The sequence below is a fragment of the Plectropomus leopardus genome, chromosome 12 (genome assembly GCF_008729295.1).
Source record: "Plectropomus leopardus isolate mb chromosome 12, YSFRI_Pleo_2.0, whole genome shotgun sequence".
Lineage (NCBI taxonomy): Eukaryota > Metazoa > Chordata > Actinopteri > Perciformes > Serranidae > Plectropomus > Plectropomus leopardus.
Genome location: NC_056474.1, coordinates 2676445 through 2689392, shown reverse-complemented (window position 1 = coordinate 2689392; position 12948 = coordinate 2676445). Strand labels below are relative to the sequence as shown.

General features: G+C 37.2%; 1 protein-coding gene across 1 annotated transcript; it reads right to left on the bottom strand.

Moving 5' to 3' along the window:
- Positions 1-4014: 4014 nt before the first annotated feature.
- On the bottom strand, positions 4015-12333 carry LOC121951968 (Golgi reassembly-stacking protein 2-like). Its single transcript, XM_042498466.1, is given in 12 exon segments — positions 4015-4776; positions 4778-4937; positions 4940-4969; positions 5477-5596; positions 6131-6238; positions 7305-7428; positions 7862-7994; positions 8886-9016; positions 9135-9221; positions 10172-10375; positions 10467-10547; positions 12159-12333. Coding segments are annotated over 12 exon segments (1326 nt in total). The 5' UTR covers positions 12222-12333; the 3' UTR covers positions 4015-4691.
- Between the last annotated feature and the right edge of the window lie 615 nt (positions 12334-12948).

Below are 12948 nucleotides of genomic sequence, written 5' to 3'. Positions count from 1 at the left end.
CATGGGTTTTTTTTTGTTTACTTTCATGTAAAAAGTCCAACAGACGTTTATGGAGCAGAGTCCCATTTGCTGTGTGTGAGGACGGTCACACCTGCTCATGCCAGTAGACGCTCCAGGCCGGCTGTGTTGCAGCATGATTTACTGCAGCTAGAAATCAAGTGGATATATCCAAATGTTGTCGTCCTGTAAATAAAACACTTAACCTGTACGCTGTCGTCCAACTAGATTTATTTATAAAGCACATTTAGAAACATCAGTTGACCAAAGTGCTCTACATTAATTAATAGAGAAAAGACAATAATAATAATAAAAATAATAAATAAAAAATATCTTGGATATCAAAAGAAAGGACAAAAAAATGGAAATTTTCAACCCTCAAATATGACTGGCAGATAAAAGACAAGTGGGAGCAGTTAACAGGAAGTTCTCTGCGCTTTTGCCTGCTTATTTATTTTATTTTATTTTATTTTATTTTATTTTATTTTATTTTATTTTATTTTATTTTATTTTATTTTTTTTTTTTTTTTTTTTTTTTTTTTATTTTATTTTATTTTATTTTTTAATTTTATTTTATTTTTTTTATTTTTATTTTTTTTATGTTTGAGCCCCAAACAGACGTGCAGGGTTCCCGTGGATCCTTTAAGTCTTAATCCTTTTTAAACCTGAGAAAATTGGATTTTGAAATTATGGGAGCAAGCAATGAGCAACTTAAGAAGAAATGAATCAAAAATTACAAAAAAAAAACGAAAATTAGCTGGTTAAAATGTAAATGTAAGAAAACTTTAAATATATGATAATTATTTTGCACTAATTATTTTCTTTTTTTTCTCTTTGTCTTTCTTTTTAAACCTAGTTTCAATTATTTTCTTGTCAGCTTTTCCTAATATTTTAAATTTGTGCAAGAAAATCTCCTGAAAAAAAAAAAACATCTAAACAACATCTACATATTTTTTGTAATTTGCGAAACATTTCTTACTAAATTGCTCATTGCCTTTTTCACATGTGAAGAAGAAATAACACCTCTGTTGGTGTGGCGTTGGCGCAGGGTTCAAAGGTCAGTGATGAAGTCATGTTTGGGTGTTTTGAGGGAAGAGAGAGAAACTGCAGAGCACAGCTGAAACTCATCCAGCTGACGAGCCTCCTCAGTCAACCGCCGTCACAAACAGCCGTGGAAAGCTTCAGCTCCCGGATGGAAATCACCGTCTCACTGAAGGTAAAGAGGTGAAAATATTTTAAATACAGAAAAAGATGTTGGTTATTCTTTATTGAACTCTTTCATGTTTTTATCCAAAGCGTTTTGATAAATAAGCTCAATTTTGTGCACTTTTATGCACCGCAGCAGTGATGGCAGTGATAGTATCCCAGACAGTGATAAATAGACAGACAGTGATAAAAACAATTTTAAAAAAGGGTGGAAAAAAGATTTAAAAAAGGAAATTACCAGAAAAATGAGTTAAATAATTTCTCTGAAATAATTTTAAAAATTATATTATAATAATTCTTCAGTTTTGGACATTTTTCCCCTATGTTTTTTAAATAACTTTCTAAATCTAATCATTTCTTTTAATTTGCAAGACACTTCTTGCCATTCCCTAGAATTAAAACCAATTTCGTCAGAATTTAAAGGTTAAAACGCTTGTGAAAGGTGTCTGAACGTAACACAAGAATCTCAAATTTGTAAAAAGTTATAGAAAATTGTCCGAAAATTGGTTTAATAACAAACAAAAAAACTTATGAAAAAAAAACAAAATTTTAAAAAGGAAATTACCTGAAAAATTGCTTAAATATTATAACTTTCCTCTAATATAATTTTCAAAATTTTATTTTGATTATTATACATATTGTTCTGGGCATTTTTCCCTGTTTTTTGTTTTATTTATTATTTTCTAAATATAACTTCTTGCTATCTGCAGGATATTTCTTGCCAAATGCTATTTTTTTTCTCATATTTTTGAAATAATTCAAACCAATTTGCTCAAAGGTTCAAAGGTTGAAATGCTTGTGTTCGAGAAAATTGATTGAAAATTAGTTTAAGAACAAACGGGGGGAGCAAATGGGGGAAAAAAATTACCAAAAAAAAAATTACGGGTGAAAACAAGTGCATCTAAAAAAATCTAAATATCATGAAAGAGTTAATTATTCTTAGTAATTAAATTCAAAAAGGCAAACTTTCATATATTGTATATTCATTATATGTAAACTGAAATATTTCAAGCCTTTTTTTGGTTTTATTTTGATGATTATGGAAATCCAGTATCTCAAAATATCAGAGTATTTCTGAAAATCATTCAAAAAGTTTTGAGTATGTTAATTTGTATACTCAGTACTTGGTTTGGGTGCTTTTACTGCATCAATGTGGCGAGGCATGGAAGGTCAGTTTTGTGTCACATTTTTAATATTTTGAATTATTATTATTATTTTTAACATTTTTTACTTTTTTTTTTTCGCTGTAGTCTCATAATTATAAAAAAATAATAGAAAAATTCGTGAAACATTTTAGTTCATGTATTGGGTATTATATATTAAATTGTCACTTTCTTAAATAACTGATGGAAAATATTGACCTTTTTCACATTATTCAAATGTTTGTACTCCTCACATGAATTTTTTTTTTTTTTATCATATCTTTATTTGTTTAAGGGCGACTGAGATTGTAAAAAGAAAGAGCAACAAACACTAAAAGACACAGAGGCAGCATGTAAAATTAATTTGGCTTTATTGCTCGCACTGCGCACAGTGTAGATGATGTCAAAAAGCTGCGTTACAGTGACGCTCTGTGGTCGCACTGCATCACTGTAACTCTGCCCACCCTCCGCTTCGGCCGCGCCAGGAGGAGACGCTCTGTAACTAACACCCTGCACCCACATTTCACCTACCGATCACCTGACAACACACACCACACACACACACACACACACACACACACACACACACACACACACACACACACACACACAACCACACACACACACACACACACACACACACACACACACACACACACACACACACACACACACACACACACACACAGTAGTAACTGTAAACCTCTGTCCCCTCTGGCGTGGCCCTCAAACCGTCCCCGTGTGGTCGAGACGGACACCGTAGAGTTCTGGATATACGTGGAGACATACAAAAGGGACTAACTAATGATTTCAAAACACAAAGGAGGTGCAAAATAATGCAGATTCATTCATTTCGGGGTGGGAGACACTCATACAGCAAATTTAACAGAATCAATACAAGTCAATCAAATGAATCTATTGGTCGTTAAGTCTAATAACTAATAATAAAAGGTTACATGTCAGGGCTGGATGATAGCTCATATTTACGTCGTTTATCACAGCAGTGCATGATGTTTCTCCTGTATGCCCACTTCTGATATCTTTGAGTTTTTACAGTTTCATCAGTTTAACCCTTTGAAATGCGAACAAACTGGCTTAACCCCTCAAAGACATGGAAGGCAGTGAGCAACTTACCAAGAAATGACCCAAAATAAGCCAGTCAAAAGTTACAAGAAAATTACCTGACAATTAGCACACAAAAGAGAAAATAAAAATGACAAAAAAGCCTTGAAAGGTGCTAGAAATGCTAATGTAATTTACATTATATAAATAATTATTTTCTTATAGTTTTCTCTCGAACTCTTTATTTCTCTATTTTCTCTTTAGCTTTTCCTACTTTAATAATTATTTCATAATCATTTAATTACATTACCAATTAATTTTCTAAATATTTGTCTGACTTTTTTAAAATTAATTTTCTCTTCATTTTCTCTAACTTTTTCTAATTTAATAATCTTTTCATAAATATTCGAATTATTATAACAATATACTATCAATTAATTTTCTATATATTTCTCTGTCTAACTCTCCTTTTTGGTTCATTTTCTTGTCAGCTTATCCTTATTTAATAATTATTTATATAGTTCAATTTAATTAGTATTTTATTATTATTAATTATTATTACATATATTTTTCTCCTTTTTCTTACTCTCTATTTTTTATTTTATTTTTTAAATTAATTTTCAGTTCATTTTCTTGTCCGTTTTCCTTAATCTTTTGAAACATCTCTTGCCAAGTTGCTCATTTCCTTTTTGCCGTGTTTTTATGAGAAATCAAACCAATTTGTTCAGATTTTTAAGCTTTAAACGTTTGTAAAAGTCGTCCGAACGTAACGAGAATCAGTCGTCGATCCGGGTTTCAGTTTGTGACAACTGGACTGAGAGCTGATTGGCCGTCTGGACTTCCAGTTATTCTCAGTTTATACAGAATTCATGATGTATTTCGGTAAATTCGATTTATCGTCCAGCCCCATTTTAAACGTGCTGTTTCTATAAAAAAAAGTGTGACAGATCAGAAAGGGGGAAGTCCTAAGAGAGTTTCTCTGTTTCGTTGTAACAGCAGAAGTCGAAGCAAACTACGAACTGAAGAGCAGCACTCGTCGTCCTCGCAGCGGCTGGGACAGACGCGTCGCTGAGTCCTCCGTTCTTCATATCCTTTCATCCTTCATCGCTCCACACGAGCCTCCTCGCCGTCCCCTGGAGCACGGCCGACCTGCGCGTGTGACCTGGTGTCTGCCCGTCCCTCGACGCCAAATAAATAGAAAAACACAGAGAAAGACAGACGGGAAGTAAAGAGAGAAACCGGGTGTGTGTTTTTGGTTTTGACGGCAGGCGGGATTTTCCCACGTTACGACGTTGGTGTTGTTTCCGTGGGGGCCGGTGATTCCGTGGCGTTCGTGGGGGCCGCTTCTGTGGGGGCCGGGGGCTCGGCGGGGAGCGGCGGGCTCGGTCGCAGGCGCCGCCGTGACCGTGACCGAGGCTTGAGGAGCGGCGGCGGAGGTGGGCAGGAGGGGGAGGACTCCCTGAGGGAGGAGAGGAGGCAGCTGGGAGGGCAGCATGGTGGGGAGCGGGGCGAAGGGGGTCAGACCGGGACGCTGATCTTAGGGAATGTGGCGAGAGGCGGGACTGTTGGAGACGGAGGGAAAAAGAAAGAAAAGAAAGAAATGAAAAAAATTAAAAATAAAACAAAATATTATACATTAATATTATTTTATTTTATATTATTTTATTTATTTATTATATTTTTTAAATAAATTTTATCCCTTTAAACGACAGGTTTTTGTCATGATGCCACGATGTTTTTAGATGGAAAAAAAGCACAAAAAATGAATTATTTTCAATAAACTACAGCTATGAAGAGGGGTTATCTCAGCGATCAACACTGACTGTGACCGTGCACCTGGTGGAAACATCACGTAATTTCTACAAATGCCAAACATAGTTAAAAAAAAGAAAAAAAAGACACCATCAGGTGGAAAATAGTAAAATGGAGTGGAGTTTGAAACACACAAAAAAAACTTCTGTTGTAAAAAAAAGGCTGACGCGGTTATTTTCAGATTTTTAAAACTTAAACAGTGAGAATCTTTTTTCTGTGATTAATTTTGGAGCTGATGTGTTTGCTGTGTTTTTTACCTGTAGATCCGACTGGTGGTAAGGTGCCTGCTAGTGACACGGCGCTGAGATCCGGGAGTGGCAGGTTGAGGTTGGGCAAGTTAGGGAGCGGAGGTAAGCCACCTGGGAGGGGCATCAGACCTGCACACACACACACACACACACACACACACACACACACACACACACACTTTATGACTTTATGACACTAAAGACTTTAAACGGCTTTTTATGTCAGTCAGCAATAAACAATGACGTCAGACAGCTGGCAGTTTCAAGTTTGCAATTTCTTGCAAATTTTTGCATAATTTCTTCTTTTGCCGCTCATTGCCTTTTTTTGTGCCAAGTTGCTCAGGTTTGGAAGGGTTAAGGAGCTGAAGCTGCTTGAATTTCAGCGAACTTTTGTTTACTGACAGTCACAGCTTTTCCTTAAGAAAACAAAGTGTGTGTGCTGTGTACACAAGCTAAGACTTGATACTGGCTAATGCAGCTTCGGCAGATATACCCTCTTTTCTTCTGAAAGGGTGTGAGCGCACTTCCACAGAAATCTGCAGAGGAAGAGCTGCCAGTCCTCGCCCACCCACAGTTTTTCCCAAATGTTTGCTGTTAAGATCTCAATGACTCAGCAGACGGATGACGGGAGTGATGGATGAGCACGTTTGAGAAATCACCCACCTGGTAGCGTGGTGGCGGGGTTGAAGCCGGTGGTGGCAGGATTGAGCGGAGTGAGGGGGCTGAGGGCGGGGCTGGTGGAGGAGGGGAGCAGAGGGACCGTGGGCAAACCTGCAATAACAAACAATGATTGTGAAAAAACAATTTTCCCAAATCACAAATACCACCGTCATTTCATTAACATTAACATTCCTCAGTGTGTGCCGTATTGATTTTGCAGCTGCAAAATCTGTTCTTCCTGCATCCAGCGCAGACATTTAAAATCAGGTATGTAGTTGAAAGCAGAAAAAACTACAACTTTTCTTGTGCTGCATTCAGGTGCCTGTTTCAAGTGGTTAAACCTTTGGTCTCTTAGCAAATTGGTTTGATTTATTTCAATTTTTTTTATTTTTTATTTCATAAATGCAAGAAATAAGTAGATTTATAAATATTCAAAATAAATATGATATATTTTTAAAGAATTACTTTTATTCCTTTTTTTTTTTTTTTTTTTTGTTTTTTTTGATGTAATTTTCTTGTACTTTTTTTTTTTTTACTAATTTCTTGCTTATTTCTGGGTCATTTCCTAAATGGCTTCTTTTTTCCATATCTTTTGAAATAATTCAAGCCAAATTTGCCAGGTTTCAAAGGGTTAAAGTTGCCAGCAGTCGACCCAATGAATGAAACTGAAAAGAAATTTATATCAAAAACTGAAATGATTTTTTTCACAGTCTACAGCTGCAGCTAGAGGCTGCAAACATCATTTCATTTTCTAGTTATAGTTTAATGTATGAGAAACTTGGTTAAATCAGCCACAGCTCAGCCCTGAGCACACAAATGTTTATTCTCTACTGATAAATCAACACACTGCAGTGTTTATAGCGCCACCTTTTATGTGCTAAGTACCCCAACAAAGGGATGATAACACATGGGAACGGCTCCAAAGGTGATAAAAGTACCATCCAAAACTTTGCACGATGGAAACGCAAAAAAATGCGTACCGAACTGCCCCATTACACTTTATTTTGAAGCTCACATACAAATCATCAATCATCAATCAATATAACACACACTGAGGAATTTATGGTTTCAAATGAGCGCTTTTATTATAAACTCTGATTAAACAATCACATTAAAGGTGGTGAATCTTCCCTTTAATGTGTTGTAGTGTTGGATATGTGTAGAAGAGCAGAAATACCTGTCTGCAGCTCACTGGGCATGGTGGGCGCGGCTGTGCTGATCGACAGGCCTGACAGCGAATCCTCGAGGCCGGGGGGGACAGCAGGTGCAGTAGAAGGAGGGGTCACTGCTGAGAGCTGGACCTGAAGGGGTTAAAAGGGAAAACACGGAGGTGGTAGAGAAAAACATGCTGCCGTCAAACAAACCAAACGTGCAATTAACTGTAATGAGCAACACCGCTCTCGGTGCGTCTGCCCGCGCTGCTGCATACTCAATGAGGCAAAGTGCGTTCATGGAGCGTGAATAAAATCCAAAAGAAAACTTTGCAATCTTTTCAAAGTCACACAAACACGCTGAATACTGATGAGTTTTGGCTGATGTGAGAAAGCTCGAGAAACTAAAGCTCTCAGGGGTTCACAGTGAACGGTGAGAGAGAACAGTGGGCAAAACAATGTAATTTCTTCTGTGGTTATTATGTTCATATTTGCTTTTAGCATGTTTTGAATCTGAACTGAGGACTGAAGTGAAGCTGATTCATTAAATAAAACTGGAATATGTATGTTTGTGTGTGCTGACCTCAGTGAATCCATCCTTCAGCGGACTGATGGGCTCACTGGGAGAGTTTCCAGGGAAGCTGATCTTCTTGCCCTCTTCAAAAGGCCTGGTGGGAATCCTGTGGAGGTATCCATAACCGATCCCACATCCAAGACTGGAAAAGGAAAAAAAAAGGTATGTTTTTCTGTTTTTTTAATGACATTAAATTAGTTAAAACTGCATGAAAACCCAGTTGATTCTTTTTTTTAGAAAAGTGTCAGAGGCTTACACAACCCCCCCCCAACTTGAAAACAGCAAACAAAAACAAAGAAAAAAAAAAGAAAACCCCACAAATACAACAAAATATAAATGACAATAAATACCAGAAAAAGTAAAAATTAATCCAATAAAAATCAAGAAGTGCAAAAAACAAAATACACAGTAAAAAAAGGAAATATACACACATCCAGAAAGTATTCTACATCATGAATTAAATGTAATGATAATTTCCTTTTAATCTTTTTTAAAGATGATGAGCTCTTGATGACATGTACTTCATCGTTCCACATCTGTACACTGCGATATCTGAGGGAGTACTGGCCACGTTTTGTTTTGTGAAACTAGATGAAATTGATCAACCTGTCTAATATTTTATAAATGAATCTGTGAATTAAATACAAAGAAATTGCTAAAGGATGATGGTACAGATGACAGTATAAACATGTATTTATATTCGGGCTGGGCAATAAATGGATTTTATCAATTAATTCAAATATGAGGTTTAGTACAATTTTTAAAAATGCAAATCTAGATTTTCTCCTCCGCCGCTCTCTTTGGGCTTCTGTAGCTCACAGTTTGCACTTCTGTGTTCATTAAGTCACCTGCCTCTTGCTGTTACCACATGACGCTGTGAAAGCAGCTCTAGGCGCATCCATGTCTTATAATAGTTGGGAAAACTCTGCTGTTTATTTTGGCACCATGTAAAAAACACATGCAAACTTTCTATATATTTCTTTTGAGCTGCAGGCCTAACAAGGAGGGGCACAGGTGTGTTTAAGTCTGTTACCTGCCCTCTCCTCCCCAGGCACTGTTGGGTGTGATGATCACTTCTCTGCAGTTATCTGTGTCTGTGTTGTACACGTAGAGCTTCAGTCCCTTCCCCTCGTGGCTCTCTATCAGAGAGAACAGGTCCTCTGACTGCAGATAGGGAGGCAGAGAAGGCGGGTAAAATTAGGCACCATACAATCACTATCATTATCAGGTGGAGAATGTGCAGGAGTGACAGTAACGAGGACCTTAAGTGCTGATAAACTACCTCATTCATGACAGTGTCGGCTCCGATGATGTAGTCTGTGTGCGGCCGCAAGCCGGCGAGAGCTGCTGGGGAATTAGGCTCCACTTCCTGATAAGGAAAGAAATAGAGAATAACTTTGCAAACTGCCGCTGTAGCACATTAACGCTGATGACGGTCATTTTGACTGTTTTCACATTTATATCAAAGAACTGTTGAATGAAAAATTACAGTGCTGCTAGTCCCAGACTTTAACTAAATTGCCAGTATTTTCATTTAAATGTTGTTTATATAAATTGCACAAAAGGTAAAGAAAATGTAAACAGTTTTACTTATTTCAGGCACAGGCTGTCATAACGATCGCACAGATTTTGCTGCGGTTAAATTGATACTTTTTCATCTTGGTTGCTTGGCAACTACCGTTGTCTCTGTCAAAAGTAAAACTTTTGTGGCCGCGAAAGTTTAATCCTTATCAGAAAGTGATTCTGAAGATATTCTGAGGAGAAACAGAAAACGCCAACTTTCATCAGAGATGGATCGTTCAGATTCCCGGCTGACGCAGGTGAGCTCTGCTCCACCGCGCTGCTTTGTGGGTCAATAAGTATGGGAGACAATTGTAACACTGTCTCTTTCAGCACCCATAACTAGCTGAAAAAATGTTTTATAGCTCTCAAATTTTTTAACTAAATTTTTTCGATGGAGGCTTCAACAAATAGCATTGTTTACAACTTGAAATTACAAAGAAACGCAGTGCAGGGAGAGACAGAGGGTCTGTAGGACTTAAATGGAGCCCCCATTAAAATAATGTGAAACTTTTTAAAAAAACAGGCTAAAGAACCGACATACATAAAATAATATGACTCGATGGCAGATCCAAAAAAATATATAAACCTAAAAAAAAGTCTAATTAAGCATATTAAAATATACATTTGGGTGTTATTTCATTAAGAAAAATATATCCTGACACAATATATTAATTACCCTCTATATTGGGTATTTTTCTCATGAGCGATTATAGAGTTTGGAGTCTGGCCGTCAGACTAGCATCCAGGGCTACTTACCAGCACATGCCAAACGTTTTCATTGGCTCCTTCAAAGCTGCAGAAACGAATGGAGACGCCGAGCAAGCCCTGTCCTCCCCACAGGTTGCTGGGTGTGACGGTGGACTCTCGCAGCTCCAGGGTCTTTGAGGAATAAACCAGCATCTTAACTGGTTTCTCCACACTGGCTTTGAGCAAGTCTTTCAAGGTGTCATTGTCCTTGTTCTGCACAAAAGGAGAGGAAGGGCAACCATGACACGTGCAGTCTGGTGTGACTTGTATTTGATCCTACTTAGATGTTGCTGGCTTTCCTTACCAGTCTGGTGTTGTTGATGGAGACGATAAAGTCAAAGAAAGGCTCCAGTCCTGCGCGGTGTCCAGGCGAATTCTCCTGAACCTGCACAAAAATGAGCAGAAGCATGAGCTGCTGCTGGACTGCACACTGTCTGCATTTGAAAGAACTTCTTGTAAATGAAAAGTATCCGTGATACTCTGTGCTAGATTTGGGCAAAGTCGATATTTTTCATACCTTTTTGACATTTCACCAGGGTTTACGATACCTGACTGTATTTGTGTTTTTAAAAAAATAAACAATAACACAACCCTCTCGGTTAACTTTCGCATTGTTCCAAAAATCAGACTCTATGTTGGTCTCAATAAACATGTAATTCACAGAATTAGACGAAAGTATCCGTACTCTACAGCTGTTTTTTCCAACCATGTCACTAGAGACTGACCAGCATCTCTGTATTAGTGACTAGGAAGAGGAGGGTCTGTATTTTTGACAGCGTCGACAGTCGTACCTTCAGGATTTTTACTCTCTGCATACAAATGCACAAAGTAACTTCAAATGTTCATAAGTGTACATATATCCAAACCACAGGTATTACACCATATCCTACGATGTGAATAGAAATTTCATCTCTATTGGCACTATAACAGGGTCTGTGATAATTACAAATACAGTTATGTGTTATATATTAGTACTATTCCTAAAATTATATACTAAAAAACTCAACACATCACCTTGTTTATTGGGGGTAGGGAGAAAAAAGTGGTACAGTACAGTTATGCAATATTTTAGCATAGCAATAGTCTATCTAAACATGGGTGCCAAATATCCATCTTCTTATTTTATAATTAATATTACAAAAACAAATGTTACTTTAGGTAGCCTACCAGAATATTAAAATCAATTGCTTTTTCAGTCCATAAGATACAATTTGTATTTGTAATTTACAATTTAAATGACTGAAGTGAGATAAACAGACGGAAATCTTTATCTTACTATATATATATATATATATCAGCAAAGTTTACCTTTGGGGACATAATTTGGGGTGAAAAGGGGTAAAAGTGGACGCTCTGGTGTCATATAATCAGACGGTACTAATGTCAGTAGTAGAGAGCACATTCAACTAATTTGACAACATCTTTCACATGTGACTGATACTTTGGTGTCACATAATCATGAATAATCTCCGCACACTCAAATCCCAGATATTAAAATTTGTGACCTAATCCAACTGGTAAATCTCAACCTGCTTGAGCATCTAGCAACTACCGCTTAAAGCTTCTGATTATTCAAGTTTGAATGGTTGCAGTAGGACGACTGACATTATCTATCCGGTGCCAGCTTGCTACTAGAGCCAAATTAATCCACATTTTTGCACAACAACGGAGAAAAATCACTCTGCAGGGTGACATGTCCGAAAACGGATGCACTAACAGAACCAGCTTGGCAGCTGTCATTCACTGTAGCTACGTAGCTTTGGTTAGCATCTTTAACCAGCTAGCAGACAGAGACAAACGGAAAACACAACGACAAACGAACGTGACACAAGTCAAACATGCACGACGTTTTTCTGACACGGTGTTAGTGTTTTACAGACGGAGGCCGCAGCACTCATCCTCGGCCTCGCGTTGATAAACAGAGCCGGGGATCCACCGCCTCTGACCCGGAGCTAAGCTAACTGCTAACAGGCGGCTACAGCAGCTAAAAACTCACCCGGAGGACGTGGTAGCCCTCGGAGCCTCCTCCCGGGATCTCCACACTCTGCGCGCCTCCCATGGCTTCGCTCTTCTAAGGCTTTTTGGGTTTTAACGGCAGTTTGTTGTCCCGTAAAGGTGAGATACCCGAACACTTCCAGTCACCGGGCACCGCCGGGTACACGTCGCCAAACGTTAGCAGGGTGATGCGCATGCGCCGTTACGTGGCAGGAAATAACGCCTTTTCAAAGTGCTGTTCACAAATTAAAGTCGGTTTTATTTCTTGTTAAAGGTTGTTTTTTTTTGTTTCTTTATTTAAAGCTACAATCATTTATTTATTTATTTAGTTATTATTTTTATTTTATTTTTAAAAATTCAACTTTATTGAAAAAAACAGTAATTATATAAAGCACAAATTGTCAAGAAGAGAAGTAGTAGGCCATGCAAGGCAGCCTAATTTGTATAGCAAATAAAACATACAACAAATTCAAATGCTTTACTTATCAAAAAAATATAAGACATAAAAAAGGATACAGATTTACAATAAAAGAGTAAAGAGAAAAGATATGAAAGGCTAAATGAATTACAAAATCATTTACAATTAAAAGATAAATCAAAATTTAAGACAAAATTTTAAACTTAAACACTGAGGGATATAAACAAGTAAGTAAGTGTTTTTTTTTCAAAATTTATTTTTTGAATATATTGTTTTTGTTTTTTGTTTTTTGTTGTTGTTGTTTATTATTTATTTTAAGGTAATTTCCTATGAAGTTCCTATGATTTTTTTTTAAATAGGGAAAAACATTGAG